This window comes from Cyprinus carpio, chromosome A13, assembly GCF_018340385.1.
Source record: "Cyprinus carpio isolate SPL01 chromosome A13, ASM1834038v1, whole genome shotgun sequence".
Taxonomy (NCBI): domain Eukaryota; kingdom Metazoa; phylum Chordata; class Actinopteri; order Cypriniformes; family Cyprinidae; genus Cyprinus; species Cyprinus carpio.
The window spans coordinates 9243457-9270776 of record NC_056584.1 but is presented as its reverse complement, the minus strand read 5'-3'; the positions used below and the strand labels follow the sequence as shown (position 1 = coordinate 9270776).

Genomic DNA, 27320 nt, shown 5'->3' with positions numbered 1-27320 from the left:
AATCTCACTGCATATCCCTATAAAACACGTGGAAGTGTCCATTGTATGCACACTTCATAATACCGGTGGTTATCTGGCTATTCTGTGACTACTTTTAGGAATAAAAAGCAACCTGTTCTTGAGATTTGGTTTTAGTTTAGGTTTATATTTAGTTCAGAAAACAGTAAAAACTGAAAATTCCATCCAATGCCAATAAACTAATAAATATTTTCATGCTATAGGGATAGTACACCCAAAAATGAAAATTCTGTCATTAATTACTCACCCTCAAGTCGTTATTTTTGTTAGCTTTGTGAACAAAAAGTATTCTCTTAGCTTCATAACATCATGACTGAACCACTGATGTCACATGGACTGTTTTAACGATGTGCTTACTACCTTTCTTTGCCATAAAACATTTCAGCAGCGTTGTGATCTATGCAGGGTCAGAAAGCTCTTGGATTTCATCAAAAATATCTTAATTTGAGTTCTGAAGATGAACAAAGGTCTTATGGGTTTGGAATGACATGAGGGTGAGTAATTAATGACAGAATTTAAATGTTTTGGTGAACTTACCCCTTAAGTGTACGTTAACACGACAATGATGTACAAGAAACGGAAAAGTTTTTCTTTGCATTTTAGAAAGGTTTCGCGGCCAGTAGTTGGTGATGTCACTTTGCAAAGAAACACTGTGCACATACGCATTCCTATAGACTGAACACGTAATAAGTATGAGCATGACATGACCATTTTCACAAATTCAAAACCTTCTTAATTAAAAATGATGTAAAAAAAATGCCAAAAAAATCAAGAATTTTCTTACAAACCCAGGCCAAAACGCTTACGTTTTTTGTTGAAAATGGTGTCATGTAAATGCCTCTTAAACCAGGGGTTTTCAAACCTCCCCAGCACTACACATTTTGAATGTTAGGCACACATGTAGTGCTGGTGAGGCTCCACGGACGGCTGGAAAACCCCTGCGTTAAACCAAAATATATGCATCAAGAAGATGGTATGCCTCTTAAGAAGGAGGGCTGAACAAGGTATACCTTTAAGAGGCTCGTTCTTCACTTTTACAGGGGTGCCCTGCTTACTGTCCAGGCCACTTATTTTCTCAGCATGGGTTTTTTTAGCCTCCATCCTCCTCTTGCGTGCTGATTTGACAGGCTCAGCCAACATCCTCACTTCTCTTGGGAAAGCAGAGAGGACCTGCATTGCCCCAGACTTTATCTTGGCCCACTGGCCCTCAGCACTGCCAAACTCATCCGTGTCAGAGATCTTGTAGAGCGGCAGGACATGCAGCTGCTCATCCTCTGGAATGTTCCGCACTGCACGGTTATCCTCCTTGGTTAAAGTGCATACCTGTGGTCCACATGAGGCAAATGCATGTATCTCATTTAACTCAGTGGTGTCAGAAAATTGAAAAAGAAAGTATTAAAGGACACTGACATGAATAGTGGAAGTGAGACTCACCACAGTGCTTCCATTGGTCATGTTCTGTGTGTCTTTGTGGGCATGAGCGCAGAAGTCCACACATGCAGTCACACCGGAGAACGGTCGACCTTCACTCCTGCCCAGCCGACAGTCCTGCCCCTGCTGCTCCTGCTGCACCTGATGGGTTACAGATCATTATGATGCTTTCCTTACAAATGTACACAGGACTCAGTCTTGGATGCTATAGAAATATCAACATAATCACATAATCAACTAAATATGCTAACATTTTTTTTTACCGTTGAGCTCTGCTTCAGAGCAGTTTTAACACTGTGAGAGATTGATTATGTAATTCCTACCTGGTTCTGAAATGCATCAGGAGCAAGTTTCTTGTACACAGGGGCCAAATCTGATGCCAGATTCTGCAAGTTTTTCTCCAACTTCTCCTCCTAACCACAAAATCAAACATTATTGCAGTTTCAAGGATAAATTAAAATGACCATAAATCATAAATACACTACCTTTCAAAAAATTTGGTTTGGCAAGGATGCTGCAAGGATTTACTTGATTCAAAAATACAGTAATACAGTACATTTAAAGTAACTATTTAGTTTTTTAATACATTTTTTCTTGTGATATAAAAGATGAATTTTCAGCAGGCATAACTCCAGTCTTCAGTGTCACATGATCCTTCAGAAATCATTCTAATGTGCTGATTTGGTTCTCATGACATTTCTTATTACTATCAATGTTGAAAACAGTTGTGCTGCTTAATATTTTTGTAGAGACCTTTTCTTCAGGATTATTTGATGGATAGAAAGTTCAAAATAATAATATTTATTTGAAATATAAACTTTTTTTACCATTACAAGTGCATTTACTTGCACTTTTCATCAATTTAATGCATCTTTGCTAAAGAAAATATTAATCTTCTTTAAAAACTCTTACTGACACCAAGTAGTTTTAGATGTTAATTCACTAAAATGTATGTTTTTATTATTATTATTTACATTTTTATTTGACAGGGACTACAAAAAATAACCTGTGCATTGCGACCGCTGTTATCATTGTTTATATTAGGTTTTCACAGTACATTTGTAATATTGCAGGGTGGTTCTAAAACTTGGTTGTAGAAGATGCAGCAGAGTACTACAATCTCCCGTACTTTACACAACATCGCTCCATCATTCCAAATTCAGGCACCCAAATCGTCTGAAAGTGTATAATCTATAATGAGGATAATTTACTTAAAAAGAAGGCGTGTTTGCATTGAAATGAATGAATGATTGAATGAATGATGATAATACACAGTGGCACAGTGCTATTTTAATGCATATTTTGCACCTGGTCAAACAAGGAGTTTTTACAATGAAAAACATAAGGCATGCAACCCTTTTATGGATTCACCCATTGATTTAAGTCCACCATGTGAGCGATTTTCTCTTAAGTGTTTTACTTAGTTCCACTAGAGGGCAACAGGTTGAACTGGTTCAGGTAAACAAGGTCATTCAGGTATGCTCACACAGGAAACTCTCACCAGAGTTGCACTCTCATTTAAAGCCACTATGGAAGGATTTCGAAGACCAGCATGATTCTTCCATAAAAAAGCATTTCTTTACACATTTGGACTGAGAATGTATTTTCCATGAGTATAGTGCTCACCTCCTCAGGATAGTCTCCCTGCAGTCTGAACTTCCGGGGCATTTTGCTGCGTGCAAACTTGCAGCCATTGTAGTACATACTCCAGGAGCAACCAAACGAGAAAGAGGCACCGCAGGTCTCTGGGTCCAGACCCTGACACGCACATGTACGACTAACAGGAGAGATGAAGAAGGTAAGGTAAGTTACAGTGCAATAATACACTATAATATAAAATAATACTGTATAATACAGAACTTGCTGTGGGTGCTATTATATGCATGGAAATGTGGAATATGTACACATTATATAATTAATTCATTTAAAGCATCCCGAAAGGGGCCCACACCTGTATTGCATCTTATATTGCATTACATTGTTCCTGTGGCTCAGTGGTAGACCATTACATTAGCAGCGCAAAAGGTTGTGGGTTCGATTCCCAGGGAACACATACTGGTAAAAAATTTATGGTATAAATGCACTGTAAGTCGCTTTGGATGAAAGCGTCTGCTAAATGCATAAATGTAAGAATATAGTTATATGCCCCTAAAATTCAAGGATAAGTGGGCAAAAAATGCCCCTGTATGGGTTTTTGTCTTACATTTATATGATATAGTTCAGCAATATTACACAAGCAAGTTTTTTTTCTTCCAGAATATCTTCACGATTGAAAATGTGAAATTGATTTTATTCAAAAATTAAATTAACTATCAGTTAAAATTGTGTTTAATTTTAGTCACCGAAAATAGTTTCAAACAAAGCTGCAGCAGAACTTGCTTCATTCTTGAATGAATCAGCTGTTTGAATGAATAAGTTGAACGACTGACTGAATGGCTCACTCATTATGACAGAATTTTTGACATCTACTGGCAGTTCTACTTTCATACTGAGAGTATATATATATATATATATATATATATATATATATATATATATATATATATATATATATATATATATTAAATCATCAAGGTAACATTTATTCAGTGATTTTCTTATCTAATGCAATAATGACTTTAAATGATCATTTGGGTGGTAATTTCTTGGCCTAATTTTTTTCACAAATTAATTAACTTTTATGACAGAAATTAGGTTTTCCATTAAGGAGCTATATTTGTGCCCTGAAAGTGATTTCCTGGTGCATTTTCTTACCTTTGCATGGGCAGTTTTTGTAACAATGACCTTATTAAATATACATTTTAAATAAAATATATAAATTTAATGATATAATTAAATCTATCAGAACGTGTTACCAAAAATAAATAAATAAATAAAATAAAATAAAATAAAATATAATATAATATATATATATATATATATATATATATATATATATATATATATATATATATATATATATATATATATATATATATATATATATATATATATACGTTTCACTTTAATCGCAATTGCTTTGTTTTAATTGTGCAGTAATTTTTTGTCCTCATATCTTGAATTGTTTGTTCATTTTGGTGGAATTTTTGCCCTAAGATAATTTCAGACCTTGCTTTCTACTAATCTAGCCTGGTCTTTTCAGCAGTGAATGTACACTTATAAAATTATGGAGTGAAGGAGTTGGTGTAAAAGCTTGAAGAAAACACTTCACAAACACTTCCTCAAGAACAACCTCCAAATGTTCTTTTGTATTTGTATGAGGGAGCGTGCACGTGGATCATTTCCACACACTCTGTCCGTATGTTACTTGTGACTCACTCCTCATTGAGGGCACAGCGGCGGTTAGTGGGTGAGCCATATTTGCAGAGAGTCTGTGTGAGCTCCTGGTACAGCCTGTCAGCCACACTGCGTGGGATCCCCTCCCAGGCCAGGATGAGAATGACTACAACTGCGTTCTGACAGCAGTGACCAGCACGCTGCCGCACAAGACACAGCAACTTCTCTTCCTCACTTCCTCGACGTATGATCTGCAGAATTGAACACATGTGCACACAGTAAATGAAGGAACAGTCATTCTACTAAGGTCTTCGCAGACTGCTAGTTATTTCAAGCGGGTCACTCACCCACTTGGCGATTGGGCAACCCTGTGAGCTCCGCCCCTCTTTGCCTGTATACACAACAACCTCCACACGGACTGCGTTGCCTTTCTCACCATATCTGTGATGAAAACAGTGCAGTGAGTTGTGCTTGTTAAGCACTATAACAGTGGTTCAACATTTTTTTGAAGCCCCCAAATATGATTATCCCTTTGCAACAGACCTATAAAGGTACATAAATATAAAGGTACAGATATTTTTATGTAAAAAGACTCATTTATAGTGTGTAAGAAAAAATGTAATTGTGATGGTACAAAAACATGTTGTTTCTAAAATTAAATAAATGATTTTTAAATTGTCACTGTATAAGCCAAACGAGTTAATTGTTCCCACCATTACACAAATGTTAAATAAAAAACCTTAAATTCAGATTTTTTTCATGTAACTATATTAAGATTTGTGTTTCTTACTGTTAAAAATATATGCAATGAAGAACAGATCCATCTAGATTCAATATGCAAATATATGCAAAAAAAGAACACCAATCAGAATTCAGTATTCAAATATTATGACGACATCATCATCATCAGGTGCATTCTGAATGGTGGGCATTTCAACAATATAACCAAAACAGAGATTTTCAAACTTTAATCTTACATCTAAAAACAGACTGAAATTATCTACAAAACAAATGTATATTAAGTGGTTTGAATTTGATTAATTGCAGATGTGTAATATTTAGAGTTAGTTTGAAACAAACTCTAACCAGAAGGTGGGATGGGGGGTAAGGGATTGGGAAAGGTCCCCAAGCTGGGATTCAAAGTGCAGCCATGCTACATGTTGAATTGCTTATAAATATTAAACATTATAATTATTATTAAATAATAATAATAATAATAATAATAAACATTTTTATTTTATTCTTATTTTATTAAATAGATGTATTCTTTTTTATTAAATATTAATTAATATTTTACAACAAATTTTTTTTTATATTTTTAATAAATATGAAACAATAATTTTTAAAAAAATAAGAAATTTAAAAAAAGGAAATTAAATGTATACATATAAAATGAATAAAGATGTGTATTTTTTTGTGTTGGATCCAGTGAAAACATTATTGCATGTAAACAACTGAGATCCACTTTACCTGTTCTCCATCATCTCTCTCACTGCTGCTACATTCGGGCCAGATCCAAGGTGAGTGTAGTACGGACCCTCCTCTTTCTTAGTTATTTGTTCTACAGAGGGAAATTGTGTTCAGATGAACAAAGTAATTCTAGCAAACTTTTATTTCAAGTTATGATTTGGCTAATATGACTTACCCACACAGTCACAGGAGGGCAGCTCTGTGGTTTGTTTGGAGGGGGTGTTGAGGAGATTCTTGGTCGGTGTGCTCAAGAACCTCATTGGAGACTCCAAAAAGCTGTTGATCGTGTGCTTGGTAGGAGTCTGTTCTCCAGTGTATGCCACATCACCATTCTCCAAATGTACATTGGATGAGGACAACACTGTAACACCTCCAGACTTCTCCACTTTGTAAAATCCATTTTGATTTGTGTGCAAGTGTTGATGATCATTAAAGCCATTGGCTTTATGGTACATCACTGGGCTTTGCGGCGAGTCTTTACAGGGTTCACTGGCCATGGTCTGCTGAGGTTGTTGTTTAGCACCATGATTTAGCACATCGTAGGATTTCGATACCTGAGAAATCATTTGTTGTTCACATTCATGCTTTGGCCACTGGCTAGCACCTAGATGGTCATTTGTATGATTGTGAAAGAGCCCGTTTGGTGGTGGTAAAGAATGACTTTGAGCTCCATGCTCGTATTTAAAGTGAAAGCCATTCTGCTTACCAGAACCTAAGATCGTTTCAAAGTGCTCTTTCTTCAGAGAGTTGCTGTAGTATAAGAGCTGCCTGTTCTCGTGATGAGCCTCTGCTATGTACTTTTTCAGGTCTATCTGCGCTTGTGGAAGAAACGGACTCCTCTTGTGCTGGAACCTCATCTTTTGTTGTGAAATGGCTTTCTGAATGGTGGCCTTGAGTGGGGTTTTCCTGTTGGGCGTCCTCTTGGCCAATGGAATCCTACAATGGTTGCCCTCGATCTCAACAGCTTTCTTCTTGGACACCCTGGGTTTTGATGGTGTCATTTTAGGTTTACTTTGCTTTTTTAAGTGCTGCCCCAAATAATTATGATTGTATTTCATGGTCTGAGTCGGCATACCTTTCGGGGGATTGTTTTCCGAGACTTGCGTCTGCCTGGATTCAATCATGAACGCAAGCTGCACCAATTGAGCTGCAACTTCCTCCTCGTCCCTCTTTCTCGAGATTTGAGTCGCTTCTCCATGCTTATACTTCTTGAAAGTGCCTTCTAACCTGTCAGCTTTACAAAGTGTTTGGCCATTTCTGTGGTTCTCCGTGGTATACGACAGCTTTTCACATTCTGAGCTGGCCGCCAGAAGATCTTTAAAGGAAAGTTTTCTGGAGGTAGATGCACAATGCTGACTTTGGGTGAAGTTGGCCGGCCTGTTCAGAGGGTTGCGGATGACAGAAGTCTGTTGCAATGATGAACTGATTACCGAGACCTTGTTAGAGAAAACATCTGAAACTGGTTTAGCCTCTCGAAGAGGTATGTGGTTGCTTGAAGTGGAGCATGTAGACGTTTCTCGTTGAGCGTCCTGACTCTGGTTTTCTGTTTCAAAGGGCACTGTTTGTGGGGTAGCTGCCAGTTGGGTCAAGGCCTCAATAGCTATAGCCTGATCAACGCTTATATTCCTATGCTGGACCAGAGACTGGACACTGAGTAAAGATAGTGCAATGTTTTCATTCTGAGGAGGTTCTTCTGGACTTTCTTCTTTATTTAACTGACACTGATATGGTTCTTCTTTCGGCTCAGTTTTTAAACACATGTCTGAGGCCTGAGGCCCAAAAAGCCTCTCCTCTAGACTTTTCCTCTCTGTACTGGAGAAGCAGACCACAGCTGCAAGCGTAGATAAAGCATCCTCGTAGCACCCGCTAGTCTCTAAGTGCTTTGAGTGTGGGTCATCAATCTCAACCCATTGCTCCTCCAGTTTTATCTTCTTCAGAGGAACTGTCTGTTCTTGAACGGACTCAGATTCACAACTTTTCTTAAATGTGGATCTATGGAATGTGGCATGTGGCTCAGTGGGATCCACATGCCTCTCAGTGTTTGGTGTCATGTATTTAGCACCATTATGAGAGGTCAGAGAACTGTTGTGAGGGAGAAGTACATCAGTGGCCCTGGGCTCCTTTCCAGGAGGTGCTGGTAACAAGCCATGCTGGAGAGGCGTGGGAACATCAGGTGGAACATTGTGTGTTAAGGATACGTAATGTGCCTCTTCCTCTGGTGCCGCACAGGTCTCCTCCATCTGCTCTGAGCTTGTGCCATTTACTGAGTTTGCCTCTGACTCAACCTGCAGTGGAAAAATATAGAGATGCTTCAGCATGTTTTGGCTGTGGTGTGAAGCAAGACATACTGCAATTGGTCATCACAACTAATGACAGCTGGTGCCTCAGTGGACCATGGCACTTGGGGTGATTAAGCAATACATTAAAAATATTTTCTTAATTTTCTTATTCTTTGTTATGTACTAATATATTTAAACATTATTGTACATAATATCTATACACAAAATGTGTACTTTGTTAAAAGTTTTGTGCCAACTTGAAAAACTTGCCAAGTTTAACTTGAAAAACTATGGTGTCCATACTCCGAATTTGTGCTCTGCATTTCACCCATCCAAGTGCACACACACAACAGTGAATAATGAACACCCACATGCACAGTGAACGCTGAGCATTGGCCAGCCTTTTTTGCTGCGGCGCCCAGGGAGCAACTGGGGGTGCCTTGCTCAAGGGCACCTCAGTTGGGCACCACCTACATTTCCTGCTGGTACTGAGACTCGAACCCACGACCTTCAAGTTACAAATATGACTCTCTTACCATTAGGCCACAAATGCACAAACACACAAAACAAAAAACAAACAAACACAAAAGTAATCTTTAATTCATTATATTAAAATGAAATTAATGCAAAATGCCTACTTGAAAGTTCACAAATGTAATCACTGTTTTAATCTTAATACATTTCTCAGGTAACCTAAAACCTGAATTACACACTAGTCTATAGCTTACATTAGCAAATTAGCATCTTATAACTGATCAGCACCCTCCCATCATTTCTAATTATCTAGTTCTATTCTTCAATATTCACAATATGACAACTAATTAATTCACAATAATAACATTTTCTAAAGGAATTTATAAATGGATCAGAATGATTAAATCTTATTTTTTAACAATTTTAAGTTACACTGTGTGTTATTAATGAGTTATTAATTAATCTTTCCAACTTTCAAATTCTGCCATTACTTTACCCAAATATACTTTGATAAACCTATAATAATGATTTATATTTTAGACCTGTCACATCATATCTATATATATATAGAGTGGAGCTGAAAGTTTTTTGTCCATGGATGATTCAAAATGCTAGTTACAAACGTAACTGTGGTTTTACGACTAAGTGGAAGACCGCCGGTGGAAGTGCTGAAAGCACTAGTGGAAAATCCCTCATGCTCGCATTTGACCGAGAACAGAATAACAAAGTCGTCACCTTGTAACTCGTGTCGCATCTTGAACTATAATAACACGTCATCTCGACTTCTAGATCATTTTCATGATACCGAGTGACCAGAAACATTTAAACATTTAAAACCAGTGTGTAACCAGCTTTCTATTTCCTTTCACTCCAGACCACCAGAGGCAGGGCTGAAAGCTCTAGTGGAAGACGAATATCTATGCAGTCACGAGGAATCCCCTTGCGAAGCATCTGTACAGGGAGATAGCACTGCAACACACACCACTGGCGCGCTGTACATTCACTACCCCCACCTACAATCCCTGCTAGTAACGATACTTGAACCCGTGACCTTTGGGTTACAAGTCTGATTCTCTAACCATTAGGCCATGACTGCCCTAAATGGGGGCTGACACAAGGAATCAAGAAAAATATTCAAATCTCACGTTGGACTCCGCACACCATGTGGAGGACACAAATGATAAGCTCCTTTCAGGAAGGAAAAAAATTAGCCTGTCAGACCCAAGCGAAGAATTACTAAACTCGGATCGATGAGCCGCTGACGCTGCCACATACACCTTTAATGTGAAAGTTGAATGACCAAGTTTAAAAGATGCTGCAAAAAATCTAAAATGCATCCCACTGAACAGTGTAATGGAACAACACTGCAACTAGAACACCAGTCATAAAACACTTTCCACTTACAAGCGTACAACTTTTGTGTGGATTCAGCACAAGCATTTTCCTGTCCCTCTGTGAACACTCCAAGAATGACCTGGCGGTCCTAGAGGCCACACCCACAGTTTAAATCGGTCTGAATGTGGATGCAACACTTTCCCTCTGACAAGGCTGTCCTACTGTCAGTGAGAGAAGTGTCTGAAACAATGGCCTTTCAGGCCAATGTGGAGCCACTAAAAGCAGACAATGGCCACATTCGCACTCTCAACACTGAGTCCTCCAAGTCAGTGGTAACGGCGAGAAAGCACAAAGTATCATGTCTGGCCAATCATGGACTAGTGCATCCAGACTCAGAGAACCTGGTTTGTCCCTCAGGAAGAACCAATGAGAGCAGTAAGACATTTGACTGTCCGCGAACACATCTACTACTGCAGTCCTCCATATCATCTGCAACTTTTCCGGGTGTAGAGTCCAGTCTCCCTGTGACTGCCACGTGAAAGAGCATACGTGGCCTGATTAAGTCGGCCTGGTAAATACACTGTCTGGAATGAAAGTAGGTTGGTCTGACCCAGACAAGCAGTTGCAAGCCACCTGAAGTGCACTCTGTGATCTTGTGCCTCCCTGATGATTGTTATAAAAAAAGGTCACCCTGTTGTCTGTGTGCACCAGAACACGTTTTCCCCTGAGAACAGACTGAAAATGAAGAACGGTAAGAAACACTGCTGTCAACTCTAGAAAATGTATGTGCACTGTGTGTAGGGCCCCCTTCCAAGTGCCATTCACTCCTCTTCTGTGCCAGACTCCACCCCATCAAAGAAGACAGGCATCTGTCCTGATGACCTCCCACTGAGCAGGTGGAGGTCCCAATGGAACTCCTCTGAAGAGAAATTGCTTCTGCGACAAAGGTGCTAGAGTTTGCATGCAACGATGTATGACTCTGATCTTTGTGTAATTGTCTCATACTGGACGCAGATGCTTTTGAAAAAGCCATCATTGGAATGGCCTGAGCCAAAGCAATCCCAGTGTTACTACTGTCGTTGCTGCTGTGAGCTTTCTCATGAGACTCATACAGTACTGTGCAAAAGTCTTAGGTCAATAGTATTTTTACCAACAAAAATAATATCTTAATATCTTTTTCTGTAGTGTGTCAGTAGGAAATAACAGTTTACATTTCCAAACATTCCTTTTGCCATTAATTGTAATAATCCAGTGAGATTTTCGTATGAACAAGGAGTCTGACAGCAGCCAGTGCTCCACACAGAGATCTGATCTCACCATCATCCAGTCCATCTGGGATTACATGAAAAAACAGAAAAAACCAAGGCAGACTAAATCCAGAAGAACTGTGGCAATACCTCCAAGACATTTCAGGAAACCTTGAAAGACTGGGAATAACACAGAGTTCTGTTAGTTCCGTTACTAATGGGTAAGATGAAACTTTGCTCAGAGAGGAATGTGAAGCTACAAGCATGTGCGCTAAGGAATTGGAAACACAGCCAAGGCTTGCTGTAGAATTGTATGCACGGGACATTAGCTCATCAGTGCGTCTGCACTCTACATTGGGACAGTGCACATTTTCATGAAGATGCTACCACGCTAGATTCTATAAGTGGCATGCTACCAAGTCCCACTACGTCTGGGTCCTGAATCGCAGCCAGAGTGTGAGCCAACTGATAAGGGCGTGTGGCCTTTTAATGAGTTTTGTAATGCTGACACCAACGCAGATGTGAAGTCTTGGCACTGAGGCTTGGTAAAGGATGTTCTCTGTGCACGACGTGAAAAAAAATTCTCAGAACTTACAAGCATCCAGTGATGCAACAACTGAAGATGACCCACCTGACTTCTCAGACACGGTCTCACTTCCAGAATGAAGTGATTTATCTGCAAACAAATTTTCTTCAGCTCCAGTAAAGTTACAAGTAACATTACTGAAGTCACAGGTAGCCACTGACATCACATCTAATCGTGTGATGCACGATTCAATTTGAGCCTTCTCTTGTACCTCCATATTAGGCTGAGCTTTATCAAGGAGAGGCAGTAACATCTCTACTGCAGAAGAGAGCTGGTCAACTTTGCATTCTAAATCAGAAGATTTAGTCTTCTTCTTTTTTTACTTTGAAAAGTTTGTTTATGCTTACGATCAACTGCAGAGACACTGGAGGAAAGTAATAAACCTTCCAATCCTGAAAGCAGACCCACCAGACGTGATTGATGCACAGCGAGAAGCATTATGGCACATTCTGGGCATGGGTCAGACATCGCCTCTTTAAGATGATCCACACCAAGACACGTGGACACTGACAATGTCCATCTATGATATTCATTATATAAGGGCATGTAGAACAACTTAAGTGTATCCATGTTGAATCAATACTCACCTTAAATCCAAAATGTCTGTAAATCCAGCACCCACTAGTGGAGTTCACTCAGAGATATAACGCATATAAACTCTCAAGCCAAGGCAACCAGGGCTTATTTGTACGTACGAGTACGTATCTCCCCTGAAGCATTCACCCAGAATATCTAAGCTTCCACAAAATTTTATGTTTCCGAAATATATCTCTGAACACTGCAGTCCAGGCTAACAAAAAATCTGTAACTGATAGCAATGCAGGCAATGACAAAATAGTTTGCTGATATCCTGAAGAACTCTTCAGCAGCAAGCTAAACAAAATATTGTCACAACAGATTCAAACAATTGATTAGTTAAGTGAAAAAAAGAAAGAGGTCAAGATGATGTGTTAGGGGGGTTAATATAGCTCAAGACATGTCATGAGTCATGAGGTGACAACTTTGTTATTCTGTTCTCGGTCAAGCATGAGCATGAGGGATTTTCCACTAGTGCTTTCAGTACTGCCTCTGGTGGTCTGGAGCGAAAAGAAATAGCAATGTATGTAGATCGAATAGAAAATGCTGTTTTATTTTTTACTGCTAAAGAGACAAAAATTTACAGTATAGGTTTAAGGAAGGAAAGAAAACAATGTTGTTGTTTTTTATCCTAAACTCTATTGGTATGCCTTTTGTGAATGTTTGTGTACTGTATGTACAATAACGCATTTGACAGAAGCTTCCATCCAAAGAATTTTGACACTTCATGGATTTTCCTGAGAACTGAACCTATGACCTTTGTGTTGTTAGCACTATTTGTGCTGTTTGAGCTACAGCAATGCAGTACATGCAATTAAACATGCATGTATTTAAACCAAATAAAAACCAAGTTGCACATTTAATTAAGAAACAATTAATCATACTACACTGTAAAATTAGCCCTAATTTAAATATACCACAATGTGAACATTATTAGTAATGCTCATTATAGCATCTTAATTGTTTTTCCATACCAAAAAAGAAAAAAGTGCATGTGAGAGCCTTCGCAGCATGCCTGCTGTACTGTAACCTAAGTACCTCTCATAAAACACAATTTTTACAACCCATGTAAAGCAGTGTGCAAGAGAAAATTAAACACTTGCAGGATTCAGTCAGTCATTTTGTGAGAAACTGTGGTTTCATGTTTTTCGTATTCATAAGCAAGTTAAATGTTTCTTTTAGTGCAGTGTGTAAATAAATTCAGCAGCACCAACAATGTAGTACTGAGGAAAACTCCTTCATGTATCATTAACAGTTATGCCAGGAGAGGGCTGATGCAACAGAGGGGTCGAAACAAGAGTGAGGCAATAACTTGGCAGCCACTGCAACTGTTATTACTGGGGGGAATAGGAAGAGAATAGTAATCGGTTCCTCTGATATTCCTATTCAGTAGTGAAACAAAAGCGGTCAGCCAGATGCTGAGTGAAACTACTTTCAATAACAAAGTAGTCTGAATAGGGATCTAATGGGAGCAGAGGAGTAAAGTATTTGAGTAAATGTAATTAATTACTGTACTTGAGTATCTTTTTGGATACTCTGCAGTTTTACTAGGGATGCACCGATACCGATACTGGTATCGGGCCGATACTGAGCTCTTGTACTTGTACTCGTACTCATTAAAATGCCCCGATACCACACAGCATGTGATAAATGCCATATTCAGACAAAGAAACACCGACAACAGAACAACAGACAGCAGAAAAAAGTTATTAGAGATTAAGGTTTTCTACATAGGATATTTATACAATGAATATTATGTTAAACATTCAGTATTAACGCCTGTATAGCTGACGTGCGCAAGCTGATAAAGCACGCTGAGTGGATTGAGCGTGCAACGGCGGAGATGCGCGAGCTTGTCGAGTGAATATACAGTTCATCACTAGAAAGTTTGTAGTTCGGTCGGATATGTCAAAAACAAGTAAGTAAAACAATGCACAAGTTACTTAACGGTAGAGAGAGAGAGAGAGCGAGAGCGATCTTTGATGTTCACTCACTTAGCACACGCATTTGGATTAAAACTAAATCGTAAAATTTATATTTATTTTAGAAAATAAACTTGATTGTTCTCCTCACATATCAACTCTTCCTTGTTTTTCACTGGCATGTCTCTTTGACTAGTGCATCTTTGAGCGTATATTTAGTATTAAGTAAATTACTTAAGTACTGTTAAAATCAGATACTCTAAGACTTTTAATTAAGTTGTTTTGGAAATGGTGACTTGTGACTTGTAATGGAGTAATTTTCACTGTAAAGGCCTTTCCGCACTAAGCGCAATGCAAAAAAGCGAGGCGAATCACAGACGAACAATAATAAGCAGACACGTGCACTCCTTGTATGTTTAATACTGCTACACTGCTAATATTTGTCATAAACATCCTTTATTGCTATAAAAATACCATGAGCAGCATACAAAACACATACAGAAAATATATCGTCACAATCATGTCTATTTGCTTTCATATTTCATGTGTAGAAAAAGAGAATGCGCTCTGACTCATAACACTCGCGCTCGTGGAAGAAAACGGATGGTGCTCTATTGGATCTGTTCTCAAATACCAACGATAACAAGAACTCAGCATCCACTCTCTTCTCTTATCTGAGATACTCTTCTTCTGTGTTTGTGGACACTGGTTTTCGAAACAGCGCTACCACTCGACCATTTTTGTGCAACAGCAGCTGCCCCAGTCACGTGATCCTAGCTCAAATCTTACTGGACGGCCCGTGTTTTCGCTTTGCGAAACTGAAAAGATAAGTCGGACTACTTAGAAAAAAAGAGAATTCGCTTTTTTGGTGCACAAATGTTCACGGTCTATAAGAAAGCATCCAGTGAAATCTATTGTTTTATTTCAGCATGTCATCGTGTCTGATATTTGTTTTTCTTTTTCGCGCTCAGTGTGAAAAGGCCTTAAAGCATTGGTCTCAAACTCAATTCCTGGAGGGCCACAATGTTTTCAGGGGCTCTTTTCAGCTCTGAATGCAAGGCCTTTAGCTCCAACCCTAATCAAACACTCACCTGCAATCCAGAAGCCCAAATTCTTTGCGATTACTAGCAAGCTTTATGCCTGGTGATGATTTGAGAGCTGGTTGGAAGCTAAAGACTCAATGCAGAGCTGTGGCCCTCCAGGCTAGAAGTGAGTTTGTTTGACCAAATGCCTGGGTAAACTGTAAAGAAAACTCAAGTTGTTGATGTTTCATACATGGACACTTTACCTGAGTGTCTAAAGTCCTTTGTAACTGTTTGGATCTTCTGCTCACTGCAATACAGAAGCCCAAAGTGCTTACAACACACAATTACATGTTTCATACATGGACACTTTACCTGAGTGTCTAAAGTGTTGGAGCACTTATTACATCTAATTAAACATAAAAATCAGAAGACCAGATATTTACAGGTCAAATTCAATACTGTGACAGATGTTCCCCTTATTGACTGGACAATGTAATATAAAAAATGAAAATGTGCCATGGAGAGCTATCAGTACTTGTAATAAACTTGGCGAAATGTAATATTGGTTTATTAAATCAATAAGCCATTCGAGGCTGTGTGTATCATGGTCATGTATCACAGTGATCTGTATCATGGGTACAGAGGTTAAAACCCCTTAACCATGGTAAAATGCTTGTACATTAGTGCTGAAACGATAAGTCGACATTATCGACAACGTCGACAAAAAAAAATTGTCAACAAATATTTTTGTTGTCGAGTAGTTGTTTTATCTCAGATGACCGCATGTAAGAGCCTGCAATAACGGAGTTTGACCAGTGTGGTAGTGTAGTGCTATGTTTTTTTTTTTAGAGTCACAGATCAGATAACTTTTTATGGATAAGCAAGAATAAAAAAAACATTTACTGCACAATGACTATGCAGTGATGTGTTTTTGACAAAATAATTTTGTGTGCAAATATACACAACTTGGTATTTCCGCACTGTCTGAAACAGGTCTTTATGTGCTTGTGCACACTTTGATTGTGTGCGAGAACAGCCCGTGAGTATCGAATTGAACTTTCTTTCATTTCTAATTCCTGTGGTTTAAAATTGCTTGATGTGTAAATTGGCAATCAGAGCAATCTTTTATTTACTATTTTAACATGAAATCGTCAAATTGTTACTCCATATCAATCGTATACCATGAAAATACTGAATAATAAGAACAATCATTAGCACGCAATAAATAACATAGTGTCATATCTATACACATTTTTCCCAGAATATATATACTGTATAATTGATTGAATTTATATTAAATATTAACATCTTGTTGAACAGTTGTTTAAGTGATGATGCCAGTGAATAAGAGTTTTGAGTCAATTTGCATGAATAAACACTTTGAACTCATTCACTGTAATGAATCAAACTTTGTTACTTGTTTTTACTACTAAAGTTGTATTCTCCTAATTTGCTGCTTATTAATAGTTAGTTAGGTAATTTACCTAGTTTAAGGGGATAGTTTTCACCCAAAAATGAAAATTACCCCATGATTTACTCACCCTTAATGCATCCTAGGTGTATATGACTTTCTTCTTTCAGCTGAATCCAATAGTAGATATTTAAAAAAATATCCAATCTGAGATATTTAAAAAAATAAATTAATAAAATAAAAAAAGTTTATTAAATATTTTGGTATTAAATATAAGTGTGCACTACTAATCATGTTAAAATCTACTAAAATCCACAGAATTGAGGATTTAAAAAATGCCAGATTGTGTCTGGGCCTGATTATAAGCAGACCTACAACAACCAGCTGCTCAAATTACAGCATCATGGTAACAGTGTCCAAAACTTTCATGTTTATAAATAAACGAAGAAAGTGTACCAGGAAAGTTAGCAAATCTCCTGAGATGACTACATACTTTTCTTGAATTCATATGGTTCAAAAACAACTGTACACTACAACGTCCCGAAACACACAGAAGAAAATGTGCTTTTTATTGGAAACATCACTAGAGGTTAAGAAGGGACGGTTTGCTCATTCTCAGCCCGTCAAACGTTAGTCTCTCACAGCAGTGCCTCCACAGCTTTGATCTTGATTTGTTGTGTCTGAAGCCTTTAAAACTCAAAAAAGCCACACTTGACTTTGTCTTCTTTTCATTGTAGTAAAAGCTCCCCCAGACACACACACACACACACACCCCTAGCAACAGCGCACATACTGCCAGAATCCTAAGAAGCCTCCCTTAGGAAGCATTACCAGGGAAAGTTAGAGCAGAAGGGGAGTATCCAACCCAAACAGAGGGAGAGCATGATAAACCCAACAAAATGCTTACACAACACAAACTCATCCAAAAAAAAAACTAATACAAAAAAACACAAAGAGAATAAAAACACAAAAAGCACAAAAATAACACACTTCATAAAAAAATACTACTTAGCATTAGTAGGTACTCTGAGAAGTTAACCATCATCCCTAAAACTTGAATGTGCATCTTATGCCAAGTTACTAGGTTACGAACCCTCTTCTGAACACATCAAAGCCAGTAGCTTTGAACAAACTGCTTTGCGTGCAAACTTTCACAGCGCCAAGCCCTCGCTGTTACGCTAATTCTAAAAATGCACGCTTCCTTCCTGGAGAGCGTGTGTAATTTCTCTGAAGGTGTGAGTTTTTTTCATTCATACGCTGCTGCTTTCCTGTTTCTGAACTTCGGTACAGAGAAAAAAAACTCACGGTGCAGGTGAACACACTCGCGATTGCTCTTTCAGCCAAGCTAAACTCTTAAGACACTGATTTGAGATGCTACATCAAAAGAACCAGAGAGCACAAAATGCCCTGTGCCTAAAAACTTGAGAAAAACATAGGAGTCTGTTACCTTAAAACCTTGCTTTTTTTTTTGTGGTTTGGAAATATCCTTGCACCCTACCTGAAGGAAGAAGCAAAACATTAGCGAATGGCACATTACTGATGATGCAGCAATGACAACAAGAGCATAAACACACACATACGGGCGCACAAAGCTCGCAGTGCACACACACTCTCCCAGGAGCATCTGCTTGAGACAATAGCCATTAAAATCCAGTCTGGTGCTGTACCTTCTCATTCCTCAGAGGCAGACCCTCAATTTTGGGCAGCATAATCCTAAAAGGTAGCCATCTTGCCTCCCTCGGCTTCAGAAGAATAAGTGGCCGTAGTGGCAGATGCAGGGCGAGCAGCACAGGTTTGCATGATCAGTGCAGAGGAGAGAGGCTTTGGATCGCCGCTGCAGCAGACAGCCGACGCATGCCTTTCGCACACACAGACAGCACCCTGTCAGCCAATCGCGAAGGGACTCTAGCGGCTTGTAAAAGTATCAGCCATGCCTAGACCCTCCTAAACAAAGGATCCCCTGTGTGGTTTCTTACTCTACAAGTACGCACGAGGGAGAGCGTTAAGCTGTGGTCCGGACACTCATGACTGGACTGGAGTTTAAAGCCAGGGGGGGATGGAGGGGGAGTGAACAGGAAAAGTGGTCTTGGCAAGCCAGCACACTATTTTTAGAAGCACACAAAAGTTTCAAATCACATTACAAGCCATTTTGGTCTTATTACATTAACAGTGCACTATGTGAAATAACTAATTATCATTTATTTCTAAATATGATAGAATTTTAATAATAATTAGAAATAGTAAAAAATATAATTAGACCAAATGAAAATTGTATACTATATATTCTGTATTTTATGTTTATTTTTAATTAAAATTGTATATTTTATCTCTAATAATCTTATATATTGACAGAAATTGTGATTTTAATAATTAAACAATGATAAATATAATTAATTATAATAAGCTAATTAAAAAGTAATTATATAATTAAAATAATTATATTCTATATATTCCATATTTTGTATCTTTATTTATATTTTAATTGTTTATGTTCTCTTTAATAATTGTATATATTGAGAAATTATAGATGCAGTAATTATATTTAATATATATATTATTTCTTTTTATATAATAATTATAGAGAAAGTGGTCTTTGCGAGCAAGCTTGCTATCTTTCGAAGCACACAACACATTAACAGTGCATTACATGAAATAACTAATTATAATTTATTCCTAAATAATATAATTTATAAATAGATTAATATTAAAATAATAATTAATATTATTAATATTATTAAAATAATTAAAATTGTATATATTTTTATATTCTAATAATCTTATATAGTGACACAAATGATAATCATTTAATAATAATTATCATTTATAAATGATAATTACTCTTATTATTATAAGCAAACTCTCAATTTTTAGAAGCACAGAAAAGTTTCCAAGCACATTAGCATTCATTTGTCTTAATATATAAATGGTGCATTATGTGAAAAGTTATTCCCATGACAAATGCAGGGCTGCAAACACTGCATTAATATCTTATCTTAAATTTAAAAAAAAGAGCATGAGTATGACTAAGCGTGCTGCCACACAGCTGTTTTCATAAATGACATCACAGCAAGGCGCGTCACTCTCTCCTTTTTCTGGGAGGATGTCAAACGCTTCAGGGCAGGCAGTCGTGCTCTCGGTCTCTCCATGGAGACGCGTTTAGAGTGAATGTGACAGCGCAGCCGCAGACCCTCCACCGCTGTACTGTAGCTGTCACATGATGTACTGTTCAGCCCAGTCTGCAGACACACAACAACCTCCACACACAAACATATGGCTGAGGAGGTCAGATGAGGACAAGGGAATGCAACAGCTACTTTTAGCACTAGCAAAGCTATTGAATACAAAGACCAGGGAGCTGGTGGATTCAAATGCAACTTTATTATTTTACATATCTTTTGTATGCAACTGTATTATTTTACATAATATATCTTTAATATATTAACTGTATATACATGTCTGTGTTTGTCCATGCATTATTATAATTAATTACTTACATATTTTAGAAAATAATTATTAATCTTATTAATAAAAACAACAAGATTAACCGTCCCTAAAAAAATGCCTCAATAAAAAATTTAATATTGTAGATACCACATTGTTTCACTGAAAAAGACGGTATTTGTTGAGTCAATATGAAATGATTGTGTGTAGTAACTCGAGGTCGTAAAACAGGTTATATTTCGACTGAATGGCCGTTGTATGTTAAACTGGTCTGTCTGGATTATTTAGTTTCTATGAATGTGATCCATTCCTTCTTGCCAATTAATATAGCAATGAATCTACATTGATCACTACACTTTTTCATGAACAACACTGATTTATTTATCATTCCTTTTCTAAAGGAATCTTGCCTAAATGAAAGTCCATGTGGGTCTAAACTGAGACATTTCAACTAATCCTCACTCTAGATGAAACTTTACTCCAAAGCATAACATGCATAACAGACTGACCATCTCTCTGTGAGCATTTGTCTAAAGCAGCCATCCATAATAAGCCTGTCTGCTGTGTCCAGTGATGGCTGAGTATTGTTGGTGTGCTTTGTGTGATAACATGTGAGGTAGCTGATGGAAATCGGTTTGAGTCGTGCAGTGAGTCAGCTACCTTGAGACAGTTTTCTTCACGCTCGCATCAACGGACAATGGAGTTGTGGTATTCTCTTTGACAATGGACATAAAGGCTGAATCTAGTTATTATTCTGAAGACTGCTGAAAGCTACGTAGTGGTACAAGTGACAATGCATTTCACGAGTGAAACCAGTAGTCTTTGTGGGACTATTACAAATATTAGTCCCAACATGTTTCAACATGTCCTTCTCTTTGACAAATCATTTGGCTTAAAAAAAAGTCTGTTATATTTTTTAAAGGTATAGCTCACCCAAAAATGAAGATTCATTTATTTGCTCTATCCACTCTATAGAAATCTATAGAAACCTTTTCCAACACCACCCAGAACTCCTCCGTTCTTTGTATTTCCTCACATGTGCTTCTTTGCCAATTGAAGAAACATGTCCATATGGTGAGCTTTAAAAAGCTGCCCAGCCTTCATTAGTCCACAAGCAGCCCATGTATAAATGTCCTCATGAAGTACTGGCAAATGTGAGGTGTCACCTGCTCACCAATGGCTCGAACCAATAAAACAGCAGGCACAACAGGAGATTAAATGAGAACTTCAGCTCCTTTTATAACTGTAACTGAGGAAGGAATAAACAGTGTGTGGCAGATGAATGGATATGGGTGAATCCACAATTCGGGAAAAAAAAAAAAACCTTTATGTTAAAACATCAATCTGATCACAAACACGAAATAAATTTTGATATAAAATAATAAACATAATAATCAACATTAATTTAGTTGATGAATCATTTTTTTTTCCTATTATTTTCATCAACAACATTTTTCACAAGCAAATACAAGCTGATAACGAAATAAAAACTTGTTTTTGAATGACAAAAACTGTGACTCTATCCGGTGGGACATAAGCTAGGATAAACTTGCTGCACGCCTCATAAAACTTAAAAAATGTAAATATCTGGGAGTAAGAGAAGAGCAGACATATGGATAAATTTGAAAAGCATGACGATGCAAAAGAGAACTCAATTCGGTCCGATTTTCTGAGTGCACGCACCCGAAGCACACACACAGAAAAGCGCTTCTCAAACAGCACATGAGTACTGAATTCAGTTCTCCTTCGCGTCACATGAATGGAGAAATACACACAAAATCATCGAATTGTCCATTTTGACGAGTATTCACAAAGTGTGATGGTAATGATATTTTTTTATCTTTTCGAGAAAAAGCTGAACAAGCTGTAAACTTGCTAAAATAGATTGTTAGAAGTCAATTACCTTTGAATTTATAGAAAAATGGTTTAGTGAAATGATTTCTGAATTTAAAATGTTTAAATACTGACTAGTTTGGTAATGACACCTACTACAAGTTCATGTAAAAACCTTAAATTTAATAGTATTTATGATTTTGAAATGGTCACTCCACTGGATGTACTACCCTGTCACTTCATATTTTCATCATAATCAAAAACTTCTTTGGAGAAAAAATTAATGCTGCTTTGATGGTCATTGGGGTCAACAATTCTTTGTTATTTAAAAAATAATTTGTATTCTTAAATGTAGGGTGACCATATGCGCCGTTCATACGGGACACGTCCCGGCCAGGATTTTAATATTGCCTAAAACATCCAAAGCAGTTTGACCAATAACATGCAGGTATTATACATAATCGACCAATCGTGGGGCTGCGCGTGAGAAGGTGAGATCTACAGGGAACAATCAAAGCATGCAAATATGCGCACGTGTTTGTTCGTTCGTTTGACTTGAAGCGTCGCGGCTCAAAAAAAAGACAGCAAAGTAGAGAGCGATCCGAAAGCATAAGAGCCGTTTGCTCTGCTCTCTAGCTCTCATGAATGTCGCACAACGATCAACCTGCAAACAGCCAAAACCTGGATATTTTAGGCAATATTAAAATCCTGGCCGGGACGTGTCCCTTATGAACGACGCATATGGTCACCCTACTTAAATGCCAAAATGTACTCAAAATATGCATGCGCACACACACAATAAAAAGTTTTAAATGAACCAAAACTGTTGTTTTGGTTTGTTCGTTTTTTTTAAATCATTTTTTCATTCAAACAAATACAGGGCCCAAAGTTTCCCCAATCAAAGAATAACCCATAAATGGCGGAAATATCCTCTCTTTCAGGAAAGCATGACTCTATGCTTGGATATATCCCTAAAGTCACACACACACACTAAATTAACCCCAGACGGCAAAAAAAGTCAGGCTAAGCAAGAGGCGAGAATCTTAATTTCCTCTAAAAGTCACCGAGAAGCAATAAAACAATGTATTTATTGAGTGAATACCGTTCTCAAATCAACAACCCACTGGAGCCTGTTAATATACACGGTTAATAAGCAGTGTGGGAAAGCCTTGGACAGTGTTTTCTCTTAAATTCACACAATGGTCAAGTAAAAGCTTAAATCTGTCCATTAAATCACTAAACTTGTTTCCTATGCTGCCCACATTAAAACATGTCAAAGGGGACAGTTTTGCTCCACAAGATTTCCTCAGTCAGGAGGGAAGTGTGCGTGAACACAGGAAGACTAACTGGTGGTTTGCTCTCCACTCGGATAACAAGGAAAAAACAGAGGGAGAGTCGACGAAGTCCAGCAAGGACAATTCAACGGATAGACCTGGCTCCTGTAATTACAAATACAAAAAAAAAGCCCTGATCCCCGTCATTGTGCTTATGTCATGACTTTATTTTAAACTATGATGATTCATATCACAAACAAAAACCTGTTCAGCTCTTGGGGAAGGATTAGCTCGAGTGAATAGTGTAGGAACACCTGGGACTCGTCAAAAGAAACTGAACGATTCAATCCATTGGCTTGCTCAGAGGGTTGACATTGAAATTTAAATCACTATTCAACTGTAAAGTCGTGAGGACTGTGAAGAAATTTTCCAGTACAACCAAACTCCTCCATGGCAACTACTGTGGTAGTGTAAAATGCTTCAAGACTTCCTATTTCACTACTGACAGACATTAATCTTAGGTTTGCTTGGATGTGATGAGATATTTCGAGGTGATACATGCTGAATGCTGTACAGTCTTGACTGAGTGTTACTCTGGAACAAGTTTCTCCATGTTTGGTCTACTTCATAAAGTAGACTAGTTACAATGGAAGCCAATTTTCACTCATTTATGTTTCGCAAGGTGACCTTATATCTGTCAACTGATACTTCATATATTGCAATAAATTCTTGAGACATAAAAGCTCAATTACAAGAAATTGCCCCATTAGAAACAAACATGCAAGATATAAATTTACATGTCTTGTACCATGACTTTATATCTTACCACTATAATTTTTTTATTGTAATTGTAATTCATATCTCACAATGCGACTTTGTATTTTCCAATATGGCATTATATCTAATAATTGCAACTGTATGTATCACAATCTGACTTTATCTTGCACTTATCTTTTTTTAATCTTTTGTAAACCGATTTCTACTCAGATGTACACTCACCTAAAGGATTATTAGGAACACCTGTTCAATTTCTCATTAATGCAATTATCTAATCAACCAACCACATGGCAGTTGCTTCAATGCATTTAGGGGTGTGGTCCTGGTCAAGACAGTCTCCTGAACTCCAAACTGAATGTCAGAATGGGAAAGAAAGGTGATTTAAGCAATTTTGAGCGTGGCATGGTTGTTGGTCCCAGACGGGCCGGTCTGAGTATTTCACAATCTGCTCAGTTACTGGGATTTTCACGCACAACCATTTCTAAGGTTTACAAAGAATGGTGTGAAAAGGGAAAAACATCCAGTATGCAGCAGTCCTGTGGGCGAAAATGCCCATTCTCAGAGGAGAATGGGCCGACTGATTCAAGCTGATAGAAGAGCAACTTTGACTGAAATAACCACTCGTTACAACCGAGGTATGCAGCAAAGCATTTGTGAAGCCACAAGACGCACAACCTTGAGGTGGATGGGCTACAACAGCAGAAGACCCCCACCGGGTACCACTCCACTGCATTACAAATAGGAAAAAGAGGCTACAATTTTGCACGAGCTCACCAAAAATTGGACAGTTGAAGACTGGAAAAATGTTGCCTGGTCTGATGAGTCTCGATTTCTGTTGAGACATTCAGATGGTAGAGTCAGAATTTGGCGTAAACACAGAATGAGAACATGGATCCATCATGCCTTGTTACCACTGTGCAGGCTGGTGGTGGTGGTTTAATGGTGTGGGGGATGTTTTCTTGGCACACTTTAGGCCCCTTAGTGCCAATTAGGCATCGTTTAAATGCCACGGCCTACCAGAGCATTGTTTCTGACCATGTCCATCCCTTTATGACCACCATGTACCCATCCTCTGATGGCTACTTCCAGCAGGATAATGCACCATGTCACAAAGCTCGAATCATTTCAAATTGGTTTCTTGAACATGACAATGAGTTCACTGTACTAAAATGGCCCACACAGTCACCAGATCTCAACCCAATAGAGCATCTTTGGGATGTGGTGGAACGTGAGCTTCGTGCCCTGGATGTGAATCCCACAAATATCCATCAACTGCAAGATGCTATCCTATCAATATGGGCCAACATTTCTAAAGAATGCTTTCAGCACCTTGTTGAATCAATGCCACGTAGAATTAAGGCAGTTCTGAAGGCGAAAGGGGGTCAAACACAGTATTAGTAAGGTGTTTCTAATAATCCTTTAGGTGAGTGTATATAGCCCTAATAAAATAACTAATTAAAATGCCTTTTGACTGTGCCATGATGCATTAGAGGTGGCTATAGTTGTCAGATGATGTTCTGGGCTTGGATTTCTGTTGTTTGAAGGTGTGATGGATGCATTACAAGGTGTTGAGCAAGACCTGCGATCATATCACACTGGTCAGAGAGAGAGAGCTGATGCAGAGGCATTCACTCATACTGACATTTCACGATTTGTTTGCTCACTTTCTTACACTTCAGCCTCCTACCAGCTGTACTTGCTTGCCTGGCTCACCAATACTCACACCAGCTTTTGCCAATGATCCTACACGGGCACAGCATTACAGCCCCTGCCCACAGGCTCCAGGAAAAAACTATTTTGCTGGAGATTTAACTACATCCGACCTTATTCTAAACAGTTCTAGATCTAAAATCTCACTGCATGAGCCAGGTTTCAAAACACATTTGTAACTGCACAGTTGAATTCCATACACATCAAGTAAGTGCACAGTCAATAAAAGGGCTACAAAAAAATTAAATGACATATTATTAAAATTAATTTGCTGTTATGAGTATACTGAATAGACTTCATAGAGTTTTAATTCATTTGGTGAATTAACAGTTGATGACTGGTGGAAGGAGACCAATTTACTTGCTGAAATGAACAATATGGAAATAAATTATTATAAAAACTATATACATATGCCATTTTCTGTTTTCAAACATGGAACAATGAGAAAAATATAGCTCTTGATTTCCAAAAAAGTCACCAAAACAGAGCTAAACAAAAAAAGGAGAGCTAAATGGATTCAGTACACTCTCAGAAAAGAAGGTACGAAAGCTGTCAGTGGGACAGCACCTTTTCAAAAGCTACAAATATGTACAATTAAGGTACTAATGTGTATATTTTAGGTACTCATATTGTATGTACTTTTAAGGCACTAATATGCAGCTTTTAGGGCAGTGGTTCTCAATTGCAGTCCTTATGTACCGCTGCTCTGCACATTTTGTATGCATCTCTTATCACTTCAGACATTTGTTCTATTTGACTGTAAGTGCCCTGCAAAGTGGACATCACAGAATATTACACCATGATTCCAGTTCGAAGGGAGTATAAATGTTCCATTCAAAGGGCATTAAAGTGTCCGAGACGTGAATTTAAATTGTATTAATTTACAGAGATATATTCACACTTCTCTAGTAAGTTTCGTGTGTGTGTGAAGGCGCTGCAGGCCGTGGCTTAGTGCAAATCTGTGAATGAATGTTCCGAAGTGAAATAAACTTCAATGAACTTCCCCTGCTTAGAGAGTAGGGAGAAATGAACACTGTGAAGAAACCATGTCAATCGGAGGACTAGAATTGAGAACCACTGTTTTAGAGGTAAATAAGGTAAAAATGTGTACCTTTAGAAAGCTGCCTCAGTGTCAGCTTTTGTACCTTTTTATCTGAGAGTATGTTGTTTATGTTAGGCCTGGGAAATAAGATGATTTTCAAATCGTAACTGATTTTAAAATCATGGGAGACCAC

General features: G+C 38.0%; 1 protein-coding gene across 3 annotated transcripts in view; it reads right to left on the bottom strand.

The window, feature by feature from the left end:
- Nucleotides 1–27320, bottom strand: part of LOC109091403 (methylcytosine dioxygenase TET3-like) — a 50109-nt gene that overhangs the window by 4524 nt on the left and 18265 nt on the right. Inside the window, exons 1-10 of one of the 3 annotated variants that reach the window (XM_042768647.1) lie at nt 18718–19167; nt 18498–18548; nt 6371–8480; nt 6196–6286; nt 5073–5166; nt 4768–4976; nt 3076–3226; nt 1773–1862; nt 1453–1590; nt 1029–1341 (exon numbers count right to left, since the gene is read on the bottom strand). In XM_042768647.1, the coding sequence (XP_042624581.1) occupies nt 1029–1341; nt 1453–1590; nt 1773–1862; nt 3076–3226; nt 4768–4976; nt 5073–5166; nt 6196–6286; nt 6371–8480; nt 18498–18548; nt 18718–18759 (3289 nt within the window). In that variant the 5' untranslated portion in view covers nt 18760–19167. Of the gene's footprint in view, nt 1–1028; nt 1342–1452; nt 1591–1772; nt 1863–3075; nt 3227–4767; nt 4977–5072; nt 5167–6195; nt 6287–6370; nt 8481–18497; nt 18549–18717; nt 19168–27320 lie in introns of those variants that run through there. The other 2 variants (XM_042768648.1, XM_042768646.1) reach the window with 2 other exon arrangements.